General features: G+C 41.0%; 1 protein-coding gene across 1 annotated transcript in view; it reads left to right on the top strand.

Annotated features, from left to right (window-relative positions):
- Positions 1-9,937: 9,937 nt before the first annotated feature.
- ITM2B (integral membrane protein 2B) overlaps positions 9,938-17,706 on the top strand; it is a gene marked incomplete at its 5' end in the record, with an annotated part of 9,982 nt that continues 2,213 nt past the window's right edge. The window contains 3 exons of the mRNA XM_010019286.1: positions 9,938-10,066; positions 12,016-12,222; positions 14,234-14,344. Of these exons, the coding sequence (XP_010017588.1) occupies positions 9,938-10,066; positions 12,016-12,222; positions 14,234-14,344 (447 nt within the window). The remainder of the gene's footprint in view (positions 10,067-12,015; positions 12,223-14,233; positions 14,345-17,706) is intronic.

Below are 17,706 nucleotides of genomic sequence, written 5' to 3' on the forward strand. Positions count from 1 at the left end.
TTATATTATTAAGTATATAATATATATTATTTTATATATATATTTACCACACACAAAAATAAAACCCACAGGCATTTTAAGAGTAGAGTTCCATGAATGCAAATCCTTGGATAATTTGTGGTTGTCTTCCTCCCAGGGTTCAGCATGCTTTTGATGGTGGCTTTCTGCTGTTTTGAGGGTAGAATGAGACAGTGGGATGACTGTGGAAAAAGTATGCTGGGAAGATCATAACTGGGAGGGGGCAGTGATCTCTGGGGTGGACCCAACATGGTTGCTGAATCATAAAGATCTATTTATTTATTTTAAAAGATACAGTCTGAGTAGAAACGCCTTACATTTACATGTTTGAAAATGCAATACCCTTTGCAAGGCAGGAGGCTGAACGTGACTTTCCAAGGCTGCTGCATACTGTGATGAGTTGTCTCGCCTAAGGTTTGCAGGTTTGGGAAGCTGTCTTGGTGAGGTGTTTGAACGCTGGCCAGGCTCTGTGTTTCTGCAGGGTGCAATGCAGCCAGGTGCTGGGTACTGGAGTGTGTGCTCCACTTCAGGCTTGGAATAGTCTAATTGCAGTGAAGTCCGTCAGATTGTTACAACACTTTGTTCTAGAAAGAGGGTGTAATTAAATGTAAGCCTTTCAAGGTCAGCTCTTCTGTGCTGATATTTGTAAGTGCTACAATTAATTATTTGCATGTAGAATGGTTTCCAGTGAGAGAATTCTGCTTGCTGTAAAGCTACTACACATCTAAATTCACTAATAAATGTATTAGCAAGGTATGTTTGTTTGAGGACAGGGCTGTCATTCAGAGGAACCCCAACAGGCTACAGTAATGGGTGGAACAAAACCTCATGAGTTTCGGAAATAACAAGTGCCAAGTCCTGTACCTGGAGCAGCCTCACCCCCTCCATCAGGACCTGGCTGAAAGGCACAGGGTTCTTCATGGGCAGTCAGCTGGGCATGAGTCACTGGCAGTACTGATGGCTGGGAGCTTTACAGTCCAAACTGGAGTGAGTCCAGCAGGGGCCAGCATGGTGATTAGGGCTGGAGCGTATGCCCTGTGAGGGGTGGCCAAGGGAGTGGGGCATGTTCAACCTGGAGATGAGATGGCTGTGGGGGTACTTCACAGCAGAGCAGCCTCCCAGCACCCGGGGAGGTGACTGAAAAGACAGTGGCTGTAAATTGGGAAATGAGAGCTTCTGACTGGTTACAAACAAAATATTTTTCAATCTGAGGAGAACTGAATGCTGAGCAGGTTACCCAGAGGAGCTTTGAAGTGTCAGTCCTTTGAGATTTTCAAAACTTGACTGCACAAGAGCCCTGAGCAACCTGGACACACTTCAGAGTCCACTCTCTTTTAGAGCAAGAGGCTGGACTAGAGACCTCCCAAGTGGCTTCTGTGATGCTAGATTCTACTTTAAAGAGAAACTGAGACACGGTGTTTGAAACTTGCTGGAGATGACATACCATCTGTGGCTGAACTGGGAATAGAGTTATTAAATTCCAAGGCTCAGTGGTGCATATGTGCATGCTAATGAGATCTCTTGGGTGAAAGAGCCAACACCGCTTGGGAAAATAGCCTTGAGAGAAATCTAGGTTAAATCCACATAGTGTTCCATCATACTGATGTCTGAGATTCAGGCAGTCGTAGGAAGAAAGCGGAGACATTGCAGACGTAAGAAGTGAGCAGAAAAAGGAAGAGACAGGAACTGGAACAATCAAGGTCAAAAAGATAATTTAGTATTGATCCATTTCTAGTGGAATAGGAACCTTCTAAGTTCCTGTTTTCAAACATTGATCTAATTCAGGATAAAGTTGAGAGAAATACCGCATTTAAAGTTACAGATTTATTTAGTGTAGGTTTTTTTAAGTATGGTAGAATGCAAGTCAATTTTAAGTCAAAGAGTAAGGTGGAGGAAAGGGTTTATTTTGGCAATGTGTAAAAATGAAGCATTTTCCAAATTTGGACAGTTTAACATGTTTGCCATGCCATGTTTGATATGCTGTAACCATGAAGGGTGTAGTGATTCTGTTTTCTGAAAGCAAAATGTATTCTGAAGAAAGTCCCATATAACCTCTTAGATTGGGGGTTTCATGTGAAAAAATAAACACCCCTCAGGCACCTCTTACCAGATAATCTGTGCAACCTTTCATCTGTGTGTTTTAGTCTATGACTTGAAAACCGTTGCAGCAGAACACTTCTCTTTTCTTAAAACGTTTGAGAATAATAGGCGTGAAATGCAGAACAAATTTCTGTCATTCTGATTTATTAAAATATAGGTAAATTCATTAACATTTATATACCCTATAGAAAACCTGGCTTCCACCACCTCTTCACTAGCCAAGCTTATGAAAACTTTGTATTCAGTACAGTACAGAGGCAGTTGCAGATCTCTGTCAGCAGTACAAAAACTTTTGAATTCAGCCTCAAGACATTTAAAGGCAGCACATTTTCCAAGTGTTGTAGGTTTTGTTGAGGTTTCATGTTGGGGGTGAGGTGGGCGGGAGAAGGCAGAAGAATCATAAAGCTCCAAACCAAAGGAAATGGAGGATGTGTGGAGCTTTATTATCTGTCTAGCACAGACCCAGCATCCTGGATAGTTTTTATTATTTATTTTTAATGAAGCAAGTGGTTATGGTTATTTATTAATCATCTTTCTGTATGGTATTAATGTTAATTAAAAGCTGTAGATGTGTGCACAGAATGGCTGTGATCGTAAGGGGCCTTTGGAGCTCATCTGGGCAACCCACCCTACTTGGGCAGGGTCACCTAGAGCTGGTTGCCCATGATAATGTCCAGTCAGATATTGAGTATCTCAGAGACTCCACAACCTCCTTGGGCAGCCTGTGCCAGTGCTTGGCCACACAGCAAAAAAGTATTTCTTCATGTACAGAAGGAATTTAAAGTGGTATTGAGATCTTGTGCTAATCACAGTACAGAAAAAGAGGAGAGCCATCCTTGGTCTTGAGCATTCACAGTGAAAGCACAGGGCAAGAGGCACAGGAGTGCTGGCTGGTGGACCAGGGTCAAGGTGTAGGGCACTTCTGCGGCCATAGTCCAGCTCCTTGTCCCAAGAGTGAAACAGATTGATGTGGTGATGGTTTATCTTGTAGCAGTGATGAAGGGAGGAAATGGAAATAAGGTGTGCCCAGTGCTCTCTGAGTGGCAGAGACCGGAGAAAGATACAGGGGCGGTAGACACAGGGTAAGAAGGAAATTATAGGAAGACTTGAAACCACTGTGTTTGGTGCTGAGAGAAGGGAGTTGTTGAGTCTTGGAACTGGACAGAGAAAGGAAGAACAATTTGGGGAACACAGTTTGAAGACAACAGTAAAATATAGTGTGTGGTTAGTTGCACAGTTGCCGTAGACTGCTTGGGATGAAGATATAGCCAAAAACTGTGCGTGTGAATTACCTGAAGAAAGTCCTTACCAGTCCACAAAGACAGAACTTTCAGGCCATTTAAATAAGTGTATTCAGTTTTGGTTTTGATTTTTTTTCCCCACTTTCTAGTCCATGTAAGACCACATCTAACAATAAAAATAACCATTCTTAACAATACTCCCAAATCTAACTGAAGCAGCAGACTAAATAGTTACAAGCTTCTTCCTTCTTTATCCATCCTCTTTAATTGTTGGCTGCTATCAAGTTTCATAATGACTTATCTCAGAAGTGGAAGGCAGTGTTTAGGTAAATCAGGATTACTCACATCAGTTACGAGTTGCAGGATTACTCTTCCAAAACATTCTTCTTTTATTATCCCTCTATCTGTGGGTGAACTGCTGATTCACATGCTTTACATTCATTTTATGGTTGTAATTTTCCTTGACTTCCTGCCGAGAAATTGAACTCTTCATGTTCCACCATGTTTCTCTCTAGTTTTATTTCCTGCTCCCCTTTCCTTGACTGTCTTCTGATTTTTTCCCTTCACCTCCATCTTTCCCAATACATGCAGCTACTTTCCGACCCACCAGCAGATTCCCTTTTTAAGATGATCCTGAGCTGGCTGCTTATGTTAATGTTTTTATTCCATGATGCTTATGACATTGAAACATGAAATGAGTCATTTGACAGATTTGACAGGTGCCTTGTTTTTTAATAAAGCACCCCCATTATTTGGCTAAAGGTAGTGTTCAACTAACATCAAAATGACATTGGATTTTGAACTTTGGAAGAAAGCTTTTGGAGTGTATTTTCTTGCTGCTGGGTTTCTTAGTGCTGTACAACAAATTTTGTATTTACAGTATTATTTTATAGAACACATACAGATATTAGAAATATATGAAGAGGTTAATAGTACCAACTGCCTACTAGGTAATTTTAATTAATCTCCTTGGCTATGTAGGCTATGTGACTACTGTAAGCAACACCAGAACTAAGGTCTGGTTTTCATGCAATTTAGGCAGAGTGCCTTTGGCCAGATGGACAAGCCTGTGTCCATCTTGAAGAAGAAGAACTGGCAGTGCTGCCACAGAAGGGTCGTAGTGTTCAGATATCAACTGCACATAAACAACCATAGCTTGTTTTCAGGCTTCATCATCTGAGTAGAAAGAATACATCACTCCTTGTGATAAGCAAAAGATCTCTGAAGCATCTATTGTATATAAAGTCTGTTTTCCCAACTAGCAAGTTAAAAGATCATTGTACATAAAATTTAAATTTAATTTTATTAGGAAGCATGAAATTGCTGCTTGAGAGGCAGATCAGTATTATGGCCTTCCAGATTTGCAGCATCTGCCAAGTGAGGAGTCTTGCAAAAGCCTGCCTTAATTTCCCATCTGCAACAAGTAATAAATAGAATACCAGGCTTGGAGCAGTCTTTAGGCAGCAATACCATGGAAGGAATGCAGAGCTCTATCTAAATTAAGTGCTTTTTAAATTGGCTGTCTTTTGGGAGGTTTTTTTACAGATGTCAGATTTACAAGTCAAAGCAAGCAAGCCTGACCAAAAGAATTCAGTTTATATAGCTGTTGGTCGGTATTTTATTTCAAGACTTTTTAGCCTCCCTCATTAAAAAACACTTTTAGGGAGTCATCAGTAACTTCCCTTCTCCCTACTCCGCTAATTAAAGCTGCACTTGGTCAATATTTGCCTTCAGGAGGCTCAGTCTGCCCCACTGCACTCTGTCTATCCATGTGAACTAACTGGCATGCAAAGGACCTCGGAAGAAAACTGTTTTGAACAGCTTCTAGCCAATTCTATGCACATTAGTTATAAGCTTTTATATGCATGTCTGTGTTTGTGTATATATGTACACACAAGCACACATTAAATGTCCAAAATTATGTGTCTGAAAATAACAGTATTAAGCTGCAGACATTTTTAGTAATACTTGTAATACTCAGTAATACTCTGCATCTGATTTTTCTGTGAATCAAAGACTCTGTGTTGGTACTGAAAGATATTTCCCCCTCCCAAAATTATTTTTATTGCTATAGTATCTACTTTTAAATTTGGGCCATCATCTTTTGCATAGGTGCACAATGGTCATGCAATATTCTAGACTCCCCACAGCATATCCATCCTATCTGCTTTAGGTGGATTCTTACCTCGTTGATTCATATGTTGGTGTTTTTCTAAGACATACTAATTGATGAGGCCTTAATTCCTGCAAAGGAACAAGGTCTGATAATCTCACCCATTTTCGTATGAACTAGACATATGCCTTGTAAGTTTTTAGACTGCTTTTCTTTTATAATGTTAAAGCAGTTATATTCTGCTATGTACAAAAAGCCACAAGGGGAAAATCTAAGTAATTACCAAGTCTAATTATACACATTTGTGGCTCAGTTTTGGAGCTTCTTGGAAGAATTTTGTGCTGTTAGCCCAAACATGAATTTGGTCCTTTTTGAAATTCAGCATTTAGAAGAAAAAAAACATTAAAATTGAACAGTGAAAAGAGCAACAGAATATATGGCCAGTAGCTGTTAATAACTGCAAATGTTTGTAGGTGTAGGGGCATTAATATTTTTCCTTTCTTTTAATCCACTCATAAATATGTGCTTGTGATTATTTCTCTGTTGTTTGAGAGGTGCTTTGGTAGTTAGTTTATGGTAGCATTTGTCCATCTCCGGAGTGTGTCATAGTTCAGGTAATAAGACAGAGTGCAGCTTTCCGTTAGCTGCTGTGGTCACTGATCATTGATAACTGCAGTCATCTCATTCCTTCTTTGTGAGAAGATGACGGATTTGAATCTTGCCAATCTCGAATAGTAGAGAATTTAATACTTCTCATTTTCTATCTATAGGAAAATAGTTCCTGCAGAGCTCAAAACTATTCAGGTTGGGAAATTCTGAACCATTTAATTTTAAGACTGTAGGATTTAGTGTACGAGTGGCAGAAAGATGCTTCTGTTTCATGTCTTGTCCGTGGGAAATAGGCTAATCAAGTGTTTTCCAATTAGAACAATCAGCTTATCGAGGGAAACAAGCCAGTATCGGGCTTGCATCCAGTTCCTCCTAAGGCATTTTGCATCAGAGAAGATTAGTTCTGTAGCATCATCTTAAGGTTGAGGATGCATGAGGGAGTTGGAAGCACATGGGGTAGGGATGAAGCAGAAGAGGGGAAAGAAAAGGACCGGAACAGTGATGATGAGTTGTTACTGCTCACAAAATAGAGAAGTGTATTTTTAGAGGTCAGTCTTGACCTCAGGTACATGATGCTTTCTTTTGTCAGGTACCTCTGGCAGCGGAAGGCAGACCTAGAGAAAAATTAGTCACTGAGGCTGCAATCTCATGTTGTGCTCTGGCTTCAGAAGCTGTCGCTGCTATCTGGGAACAAAGTGCAGTGGGAACTGTGTGGAGAGAGGTGCTAATTCAGCACTGTCCCTCTTAGTGGAGATCTGCTTTCACTTAATGTATTTTCTTTCAGAACATGAGTCACCTGGAAGGAGGGTGAGCATACATCACACTTTCTTCTCTTGAAGTGCTGATGGACAGATTTATATGGTGAGGGATGAATTAGTCTTTTGGGTCAGTTCAGCCCAAACTAAGCCGTCATAGCAACAGTACAGAAGCTTAGCCAGCTTAGCCACAGGACAGCTACTAAATACGAGTATAATTTAGCTTCAGTGAGGGTATTTATAATAATTTAATTTAAGGTGGTTTTAAACTGTTGGATAATGTACTTAGTTTCCAAATTCAGAAGAGGAAGTCAATTCTGTGTTTTCCTTCAATAGCATAAAGTGTTTTCAATGTTACTTACTGCTTGAGATTCCTCTGCATTGAGATGCAGAACTTTCATGCATTCAACTAAGCAGGAGACTAAACTGGGCTTGAACTCTTGCTCTACATTCTGTGTGCTGTTTTCAGTAGGCTATAGACAAATCAATGCAGTAGGCAACTACAAATACAAAATAGCTTAACATGCTACCACTAGGGATGCCTTCAGAAATAATAATGATTAACTTTAGCTGCTGTTAGAGGATAAAAGAGTTGTATTAAACCTGTTGTTTACATCTGTCACCTCATATATCAACTCAAAATTGTTTAGGGTGTAATACTGATAAACTTGTCCTTCAGGTTCCTCCAGCATGGTAAAAGTTACTTTCCTTTTCCTGATTATTTTTGTGGCCTATGCAAAATTAATTTGAAGTTGAACCCCATTACCAAGTAGGGTTCACACTGTCTGTGCCTTCTGCACTGTTTGCCAGATGTCTGTTTTGTTAGTCTTTCTGAACTTGGAAAATGATGTAAAACTGGAAGAGGCAGTTACTCCACTAATGGATGATTCTGCTTGGAATTTAAAAAGCAGGGGGTAAAAGCAGCACTGGGAAAGAATACTCTGTATTCTTCGCTAGGGAATATTTTGGCATTGTATCCCAAAGCCAGTTTGCTATCCTTTTTTTCTGACTTTACCTTACAACAGTTTAAATGACATTATTTAAAAGAGTTTCAATCGGGTGTCCTTGATGCTCTGAAATATCTGGGGAAATAGTTACCTGATGATACAGGGCAACATAAAAATAAAAATCCTTGTTTTACCTGATTTAGATTTATAATTGAGATGATTTATAAAAGAATACACAGTGAATCTTAACCTGACCTGAAAGTTAATTAGATTACCATGGGTATTATGTCCTATTCTCAGTCTTTGCAAACAGCCAGGTTAGAAACCACGCAGCCAGTAATCCTGCGATTCTTTACACTGAATTCCTTAAATAATTAGCAATGTAAAAGCTTTTAAAAGCTGCTACTTGTCTTTTCATTCTGCTTTTTCAGGCCATGGCAACTGTTTTCTAGCCACACTCACTTTGTCTTGTAATGTATCCCAGAAATGTTGGTTGGAAGGGGCCTCTGGAAGTCATCTGGTCCAACCTCTCTTTAGAAGCAGGATGGTTGCCAAAACAAGATCAGCCATGGCTTTGTCTAGTTGAGTCTTGAAAACCTCCAAAGATGGAGATTTCACAGTCTGATTTACTGCAGTAGTTCGCAAGGTAACGTAAAACAAAATCTGTGAAATATCTTCACTTTGACTCTAAATATTTCCGAATCAGATTTTGGCAGCAGTTGCCTGGCAGAGCAGCAGCATTGCCACTTCTGTATGAAAGATAATTGCAGTGTACTGTAAAGGTGGGTTTCACATCGCCTAATTTTAACTGCATATGAAGTAGGTATGTAGTTTGTTAACCAAGGAATTTCCCTCTATAACCAGTGAAATCAGTGCCTCCAAAAGGCTGCTTTTCCCTCTTGGGGATTGTTGGGATGAGTCTATCTCGGGAAGTGCCTCTTTCTCCCTGCCATTTACAGGGAGGGTCCCTAGTGTTAGACTTGCTTAGATGGCTGCAGCCAGATGAGGGGAATTCCTTCCCAGCTGGGCCAAGGCAGCATGGGGACTACACCCCCAACTTCAGTAAAGTAGGAAATCATCCTCATTAGCAAATACTGCAAACTCCGCCGATGAGGCAGAACATCAGCTGACAACCAGAGCTATCAATGCCTCCTCAAGCACTTCTCTCATGCTCTTCCTCCATTTTATGGTTTGGGTTTTTTTTGTTTATTTGGCCATAATGATTTTGCCCTGGTCATCACTCCACCCTGTTGGTTTTTTTGGTTGCAGAGGGGTAATGAATTGCTTTGTATTTCTTTGATTTCTGGTATTTTCCCAGGATTGTCATGGTGTGGAAGAGGGTGACTCAAAAAGATGGTTTGTTCATAGATTTTTTTATGGATGCAAGTTATACAAACACTTGGGGGAGGAAAGAGCATTGTAATGTGGCTGATAGAGGAAAGGTTTTGCAAGCAGCAGTGTATTGCTTAGGATGCCTGTGGGGACTGCATGGTTATGCAAAATAGTGCCCCAAAGGGGAAACATCCTGTCATTCCTTTAGCATAACACGAACAGCAGAAAGAGACATGGCCAATATAGTCTCAGAGCAGAAAGGTTCCTTAACAACAACTTACAAAGCATCTTTTTTTCATTCCAACTGTTATTATTCTGCCATCAGTAATGGTAAAGTCTTTTTTGTCCTGATGGAACAACATAGGAAAGGATATGTTTTGCTCTCCTTATTACCTTTGATCTTTTGTTGATTCTTCAGGTTCACTTAAATTGCATATACCAAGATAAAAAAAAACCCTGACCTTTCTGAATTGACTTCCTTGCTGTGCTGATGTTGCAAGAGGTTGACTGAGAACAGTTATTTTTCTGTAAAGTGGCTCACTGTGTGCTATCAGGTATCTCAGGAGATTTTGTTGTATTTTTTAGTTCCTTAAGACTGAAGTCTGCTGATCTAGTCAGTGACAATGGCATTAAAAATTACTGCTAGTACAAGTTTTCCTAAACCTCTGCTTACCAAATAAAATGTGTTTCCAAGCAATTGTGATAAAGTGCATATAGCTTTTTCTGATTGATGCAAGGTTTGTACTTGTTGGGCCTGAAGTGTCTGCTGTCATGTGTGTCTTGGGAACAGTGTACTGAAGATCTCTCTCTGATGCATTGCAGGACCCTGAGGATGCTGTGCCTGCCGGGCAGAGGAGGGCCTGGTGCTGGTGCATGTGCTTCGGATTGGCCTTTATGCTGGCTGGGGTGATCCTGGGTGGTGCCTATCTGTACAAATATTTTGCATTCCAGGTAAGTCAAATACATTTTGTTACGGGAGGGTTGTGTTTTTCTCTGTTACACCTTACATTTAGAAGAGGGCGGAGGAACAAAAGACTAAACCAAACAGCCTTTCTGCTTTTTTTGTTTCCACAACTTCAGCATTTCTAAAGGCAAAATATGCGGCCTGCTCTCAAGTTACCTATTAGCAGAGGAGGGCAGAAGCGAAGCTGGCAAATAAAAGGAAACAACACTTCTGAAAACCTTACTTTGCGGAGGAAGGATTATATCTAAATAGGGCTTGGGTTTAGGAACCCCAGCGGTGTCCCAGATTTCCACCAGCTCTCTCTGTGTTCTGTGGTGCTGAATACTGGAGGTGGATTAACCCCTTGAAAGCCTACTTGTCTGACCCCAGATTTCCTGGACACATGCAGTACTGCTCATGCACAGGAACAGGACTGCTCGTAAAAGCAGTGCAATGACTCTTCTCCTTCCTAGCCTCCACAGGGATGCAAAATACAGGCCCTGCAGGGGAGTTGGGAAAAGCTCAGTCAACGTGGTTAAACATGCTCTGTCAAGTCTAATCCATGCTCACAAGATCAGACCTCTGACAAAATGTATTCAGTCTTTAACAAGTGGCACTGCTGCAGTGGGAGCCCTTTGAAGGCAGTGGTGCCAGGGAAGTGGAGCATTTACCCGAAGTATGGGAGACCTGAGTTAAATGTTGTCTTCCTCAGGGAAAATAGTCACTGGGCAGTGCTGGGTGTGCTGGGCTGTTGCCCAAGTGGTGTGAGCACACCCTCTCTCCTTCAGAAACTGCCAGGGTTGCAAGATTCACAGGGTCAGAACGGGTGAGTATACGTAAAACATGAATCCCTCTAGCCCTCTGGTTAGTGCATGTAATTGTAAGGTATAAATTCTGTGTTCTTGTCCCTGCTACCAGGATTATTGTTTTTCTCCCCATTTTAGTAGCTGCAAATGAGGAAGGCAAAGTGATTAAACATGAGAAATTCTAGCTGAACTTGCAGTTTATAGTCTCTTTGGCTGTCACATTAACCTGATTCACAGGGGAGCAGTAGTGTTGCAAGTGATGCTTAAACAGCATAGTGTATCTTGGTGGATTAACAAGCTGAAAGTAGCTGAAGGCCCCCTGTAACACTGACTCATGTTCCATCCATTCCACCAGCAGTGCTCCACCTTTCACGTGCCAGCTAGGTGAAATGGAAGGTGCCTTCTCATTCAAATTTGTTTATGGCAGATCTGGGTTGAAGGAAACATTCAGGAATTGAGCTAACATTGCACTGAAGATACGTTTCCAGTTTAGAACTTGAAACTTATGGCATGTGTGTATGCATCAGTTGTATGTTTCTAAAACTATCTGGGCTATAAATCTGGGGTATGATCCTCTGACTCAGGACTTTATTTTACACTTGACTTAGGTAACCTGCCATGTGTATTGTGACAGGACACACCATTGGTTGTTCTAATTTCTTTCTATTACCTGTTTGTCTTTTAAAGTTGTTCAAAAATATTTTAGAAAGTGACTTTCAAAACTTTTGAAGCCTTGCAACAACTAAGCAACTTCACAGAATAATCAGGGTTGGAAGGAAATTTGCAGTCATCTGGTCCAACCCGCTGCTGCAAGCATGACCAAATTAAGAGTTAGATTTGTTTTTTAAAGGTGATTTGGATGATCAGTTTCAGTGTTTTAAATTGCAATTATTGACCACAGTTAAATAATAATTAATAATGTGTGTATATATTTATTGTCTTTCTAAAAATAAGATCCAATGTGCTACAGCTAATGGATGCAAAATGGTCCTGTGTGGATAGCAGCTCGCTCCTGTTCTGGTGTGTAGGTCAAATTAAAGGGAAAACATTTCATTTAGGCTGACAGGTTTTCTTCTCCACTGTGCTTTGAGAATATTAGTTTTAAACTTGTAGGCTGCTGCTGTTTTTGTCACTGGGTTGTTTATTTTTAGCAGGGTGGCGTGTATTTCTGTGGAATAAAGTACATTGAAGACGGCTTAAGTTTACCTGAGTCTGGGGCAGAGGCTCAGAGTGCTCGCTACCACACGATTGAGCAAAATATTCAGATCCTGGAAGAGGAAGATGTTGAGTTTATCAGTGTGCCAGTCCCCGAGTTTGCTGATAGCGATCCTGCTGATATCGTCCATGACTTCCACCGGGTAGGAAATACTTCTGAAGAACTTGAAAGCATTTAAAACGGGAAAAATGCTCCCCCTCAGTCATTCTGATAAATGTACTCCCTAATTACTGTGGTGGGGGAAAGCAGAGGGTGGAGGAGGCAGCAGAAACGTTTTGATCAGCAGCAGGCTGCAAGCAATTATTAATTGGGCATACAAAGTATAGCATTATACAGTCATCATGAGGTAGTCTGTAAAGCACCATTGGCAAGTACAATTCTGTTTTTAGAAAGGGAAAAAATCTTAGAGCTGTTTCTTTTTGTTAATATGAGGAATTAAAGAGAATATAGTTCATGCTGTGCTAAGTCCACCAAGCCAGAATTTGACCAGCTGCTGTGGTGCCAGGGGAGTTTGGAAAGGGCTGTCATATTTTTGACCTCAACTTGCAGGGACTGATTGTGTCTGACATGAGTAGGTTCAAGCACCCCCAGAGGTGCTCTCCAAGCATGGCTCAAAAAGCCCCAAAACAGCAGCAGAAAGAGAAGGAAGCAATGAGCTGACTGACCATGGAAGAGAGCTCTTTTCTCACGTGCCGTAGGAAGCCTTGTGCACAACAGGCTACTGTGATTCCTAAAGGCTCTGAACTAGGGTCTCAAAGCACTTCTAGCTCTTTCTTCCTTTTTTGGAGAAACAGCATCGTTTAATAGGGATCATGGTAATGAATTTTTTGCTAAGGCAGTTGACAGGCCTACAGCTCTCGGTATTGGTGAGAGCTGTGAAACATGTAGAAGCCCTTTTCTGTAGCAGCCTGATGGAAGCTGTCTGATAGCGATGAAATGTTCTGCAGCTGGTTTTCAGGAAGCTGAATTTCTGTGAACATTTGAAGACTTCACTGAGCAGCTTTTTAAAGCGCGCCTGAAAAAGAATAGGGAAGTGTCCTATTTTTTTATGCAAACCTCAGAGTTTACAGTTTTCCAGGCAGAATGGGTTCTATATCAAATATTCATAACCAGATCTGGAGGAAAACATTGCTTGCTCAAGCTATGTCATTTAAAAATATTCCTGAATATATTTAGGGAGCTTCTGTTAAGAGTTAGAGCAAAGACTCTAAAGAGGGAAAACAAAAAAAGGAAAAAAAAAAAGAAAAACCAACAAAAACCCCACTATTTAAGAAGTGAATAGGAATAATATTGGAAATTTACTTTTTCATTTAATGGGTTAAAGGCTCTGCTCTAAAGGTCAGTGCAAGGATCATTTGCTGTAGGCACAGCACTTACTCCCATCAGTTGCACTGATGATTGCTGTCCTGGTACTATTTGGACTGTTGGGATCTTAGTGCTCAGCATTTTATATACGTCTCCAGCCTCAGAGCTTTCAGCAGCTTGAGATAATATTGTCTTTAGCAGGAACAGATGCAGGAAAACACAGCTCAGTGAACAGAGCCATAGGATTCATCAGGATAATTCTCTGAGCTTTTACATCTCTGTCTTTATCAAATAATGACAAACATAGCAGTTCAGGTACTATAAAGATAATAATTCAGTTAGGAATAATCATTAATGCTTCGAGTCAGTATTATTTTGAAAATAAAAGGATTTTTGTTGTGTTACCTGTAACAGATTTTTGTTTTCCTTCTATATTTTGTTCCTACCAGCAGCATTTCCCCTTTCCAGTATAACAAAACATAAAAGCATGGAGATTAGAGCAAGCCTTTTGCCCTGTTGTTCCCAAATGCAGGCACTAGGAATAAATGAATACTGTACTTGATTCCATAACAGCTCAGCTACACCTTTGTAATTACATTACTGTGGTGCCTTTGAGCTACTTATCCCTGCTGCCTTGCACAAATCCCTGTCATAGATCTAAACTCTTATCAGGCTGCCTTTTATTTCTGCATTTATCTACTCTTGAATTGGGGCTGTTTGGACAGATTTTATAGTTAACAAAACAATAATTTGAAGAACAACACGAGGCAATAGCACTTTAGCGAAGTCTGTATGTGAATTTCCTGATGTTCTTGTAATTTTGATTAAAATAAGTATTTCCTCAACAGAGACTCACTGCCTACCTTGACCTTAGCCTGAATAAATGCTATGTGATTCCTCTCAACACTTCTGTTGTTATGCCACCAAAAAATTTCCTGGAGCTGCTCATCAACATCAAGGTAGGGTTAAATCGTAAGTGATTTCTTTTTAAGACAGGGGAAGAGGAGACATTGTCCCCTCACCTAATCCTGACATTCACACAAAGTGCACGTTAGAAAGTTAACTGATCATTAGAGATGTTTGCAAAGAGACAAGAAAGTCTACGATGCTCTTAGTTAATTAATTACCATCATGAGGGAGTTGTTCCTTTAATTCAGAGGAAGGCAAACAAACCTGATTGTACTTTTCCATGCTACAAATTTGGCTGACAGAATCATGTGAATGTGGTGTACCTTGACTCTTTGGTAGAGTCTTATGTGTTTATTAATTTGTAATCCATTGTGGCTAAAGCTTCCATGAAGCGTGTATGTATTGGACTAAGACTGGAAAGCTAGATGCTTGAAGTGGATATACTGGGAAATCCTTTTAACGTTGGCATTGTTTGAGGCATGGGTCCCTAGGGTTGGCCCCTAATTTGACCTCATGTGCTGGCTTGAGGGTGATGTACATGAGGTGTATTGGATCTGCTGTGCACACTCTGGGAAATGAGATGTGGCACAAGGTGTGATGGACTAGTGCTGCATCTGAGTTCATGAGGATTCCACCACCCTTGAGATTCTACCTTCCTGTTTCCAGGGACGTTTTGTTGGAGTCCAAATCACGACTTGGACTGCATGGTTAGCAAAACCCACTTAAGATTCTGCAAGCGCCAGACCTTCATAACAAGATTCCTTGCCGTTAAAAGCAAAGACTGTGGAAAGGACTGAGATACCACAGTCGCTGAACAGCCCAACATGAGTTTTCAGTATCACATAGTGGGAGCTCCTAATGACTTCCCAGCAGGGTTTGATGATTGAACACTACTGCTGGGCCCGTGGTGCTGGCTGGCTTGTCGCCACCACGGGGACATGCTGTTCTGTTAGGAGGAGAAACTGGGTGAAACATAATGGCCTGTGAAATTGAAGAGGCCAAAGTAGAAAATCTAATGGGATCTTTTACTGATTTAATACAAATCATCTTTATCTTTCGTTCTAACTCTTACATATGTATGTTTTAATGCAGATTTGTATAGCATTTATCTTGGTTTTCAGCCTTAAGGTTTCTGTATAGAACAGCAAAACACTCTTGGTGGGGAAGAGAGCTGATAACTTGTGTCTTAAGATTTGGGGGAAGTGTTATAAACTTCATTTTACTGGGCTTTTGTAACTTCAGAACTGTTATTACCATCTTTGGGTTTGCATCTTCCAAAAAAGGCTTTGGAACTAGGCCTCCAGGAACCATTTTAGCCATTTCTGAGTGGTCTGTGTATATAAATGAATTCCATGTGAAAAATGACTTCACAAGTAAGTCCTCTGCTGCTTTATTGCTGCCTATTTGGAGACTGGCTCTTTAACCATACTTTCATTTCCTGTACGCAAGGATGAGGTGGTGTCTGTAAAACTCAGTGACCCCATATCTTTTTAGTTTGTGTATGCTGTTCTGTTTCCATTTTTAGTTCACACAAATTCCACTGTTAAAATCTGTTCATTTCCTACTGTGTCATTAGTACTAAATCAAATATACTTGGTTTACAAGTAAGAGGATACCCAGGCATCATGCATTTAATTGGAAATCTGTGCAAAAGCAGACTGTTTTGATCATTGTCTCAAACAACGAGTGCCCTAATTTTATGAGACATCTGTTTAATTCTCATTGTATTAACAAAAAGCTGTGAGCATTCTATATCTCAGAAAATCAGGTTAAATGTTTTGTAACTGAAATTTGGGAAGCTGTTCTGCAGATGCACAAAGTGAGTAAATTTCTGCTCGCTGTCCTGCAGACATACTGGTTGCACAAGGAAAATATGTATGATATTAAAGTGCTCATTTGATTAAAATGAGCTCTGAATACGTGCAGAGGGCATTTTACGAAAGTGGAAGTGCTATGGGCTGTTCTGTTTCTTAGGCTAAAATTACAGCTTTCTTCTAAAGAACCACGTTTCTATATATCGATACAGTTTGCTTGAATGTGCAGACAGTGAAAGGCCTCGTCTACTCGGGAAGCAAAGCTGAAACCCAGGTCTAATATTTGTTCATCCACCTCCTTCCTGTTGCTGAGCCAACTGGCCAATTTTAACCATATGCGATGCACCGAATGTCTCAAAGATGATGATATTTGTGGCTGTGCTGGATCCCAGTGCTTGGCAACTGCTCCTGCAGCAGCTGGGCAGAGGAGATTCCTGCACTGAGCTCCTCCTCCTCCTGCACCCCCTGAGAGGGCTGAGAAGGCCGGGTCCATGGGGTGGTCTGGGAGGTCCTGCAGGTTAGAGGGCACAAGCCCATGAGTGTCCTCACAAGTTGCCGCAAGGCCTTGGCACCACCAGTGCCCACTCTGCCAGTGCCCTGCCCTTCTGCTTGGCTCTGGGGCTCCCTTGGGGCTCTCTCCTGAAATTTGAGAGACCGGAGGTTAAGATACAGTAATTTACAGTGATTTAATTACCAAATGTCTAGTGGGATAATTTGGGAGTGTGAAGTCTTCCAGGCTCTTATTTAAAAAAAAAAATCACTGTTGTTCTCCTCATAGTACATGCTAAAGAAAACTTTCGTAATTGAAAGTGAATTTTAGCCCTTTCTTTACTGAAGAGAACAGCATTCAGTCGGTGACTCTTCAACATGTCACTTGGACTGAAAAGAGAGTCTGGTTTTGCAATGGAAATTTCAAATTGTTTTTTGTCAATACAGGGATCTTTCACTACAGAAGCTGACTTTGTTTCCATAGTAAGTGATGATTTTATTTTAAGCAAGCAAGCAGCACCTTCTCTACTGCCATAAACAAGAATCACACTAACAGGATATCTTAAATGAAGTAATATTTGAAAGAAGTTGATGGCCATTTACTAGTGGCAGTATTAGGAAATGGGCTGACAGCCAAGTATGTGCATCTTTAGGTGCGTGCAGCGAGTGTGCACAGGGCTGGGTTCCTCCATCACTTCAGCCATGGCAGAATAACACAGAAGGGGCTGCAAAAGGCTTCGGAAGCCTTCACGACTCTTTGCTTTTTCAGCATGTTGCCTTAGAACACCTGATGTACCACTATGACTTTCTAATACCTGTCCACAGGAACAGTTGTGGGAATCACCATAATAACTTTATGGGGCTGGAGGGTTTCATCTTGCGTTTGGCTTGAGGGTTGTGACCCACTCTGATTATGGCCAAGGCTTCCCAAACCCTGTGGGCTACAGCTGGCATGCTTCATAGCAACTCCATGTGGAGTAAGCTTCTGCCAACTCCTCTTTGGGAGCTCCACTGGGATGTTGTTAATGAAGTGAAAACTGTGATGGTAGGTGCAGCACTGATCCGTGACAGCAGGTGCACCTGGAAGGAAACATCTCTTCTCTGCTGAA

The sequence above is a fragment of the Nestor notabilis genome, unplaced genomic scaffold, assembly GCF_000696875.1.
Source record: "Nestor notabilis isolate BGI_N333 unplaced genomic scaffold, ASM69687v1 scaffold30817, whole genome shotgun sequence".
NCBI classification, from domain to species: Eukaryota; Metazoa; Chordata; class Aves; order Psittaciformes; family Psittacidae; genus Nestor; species Nestor notabilis.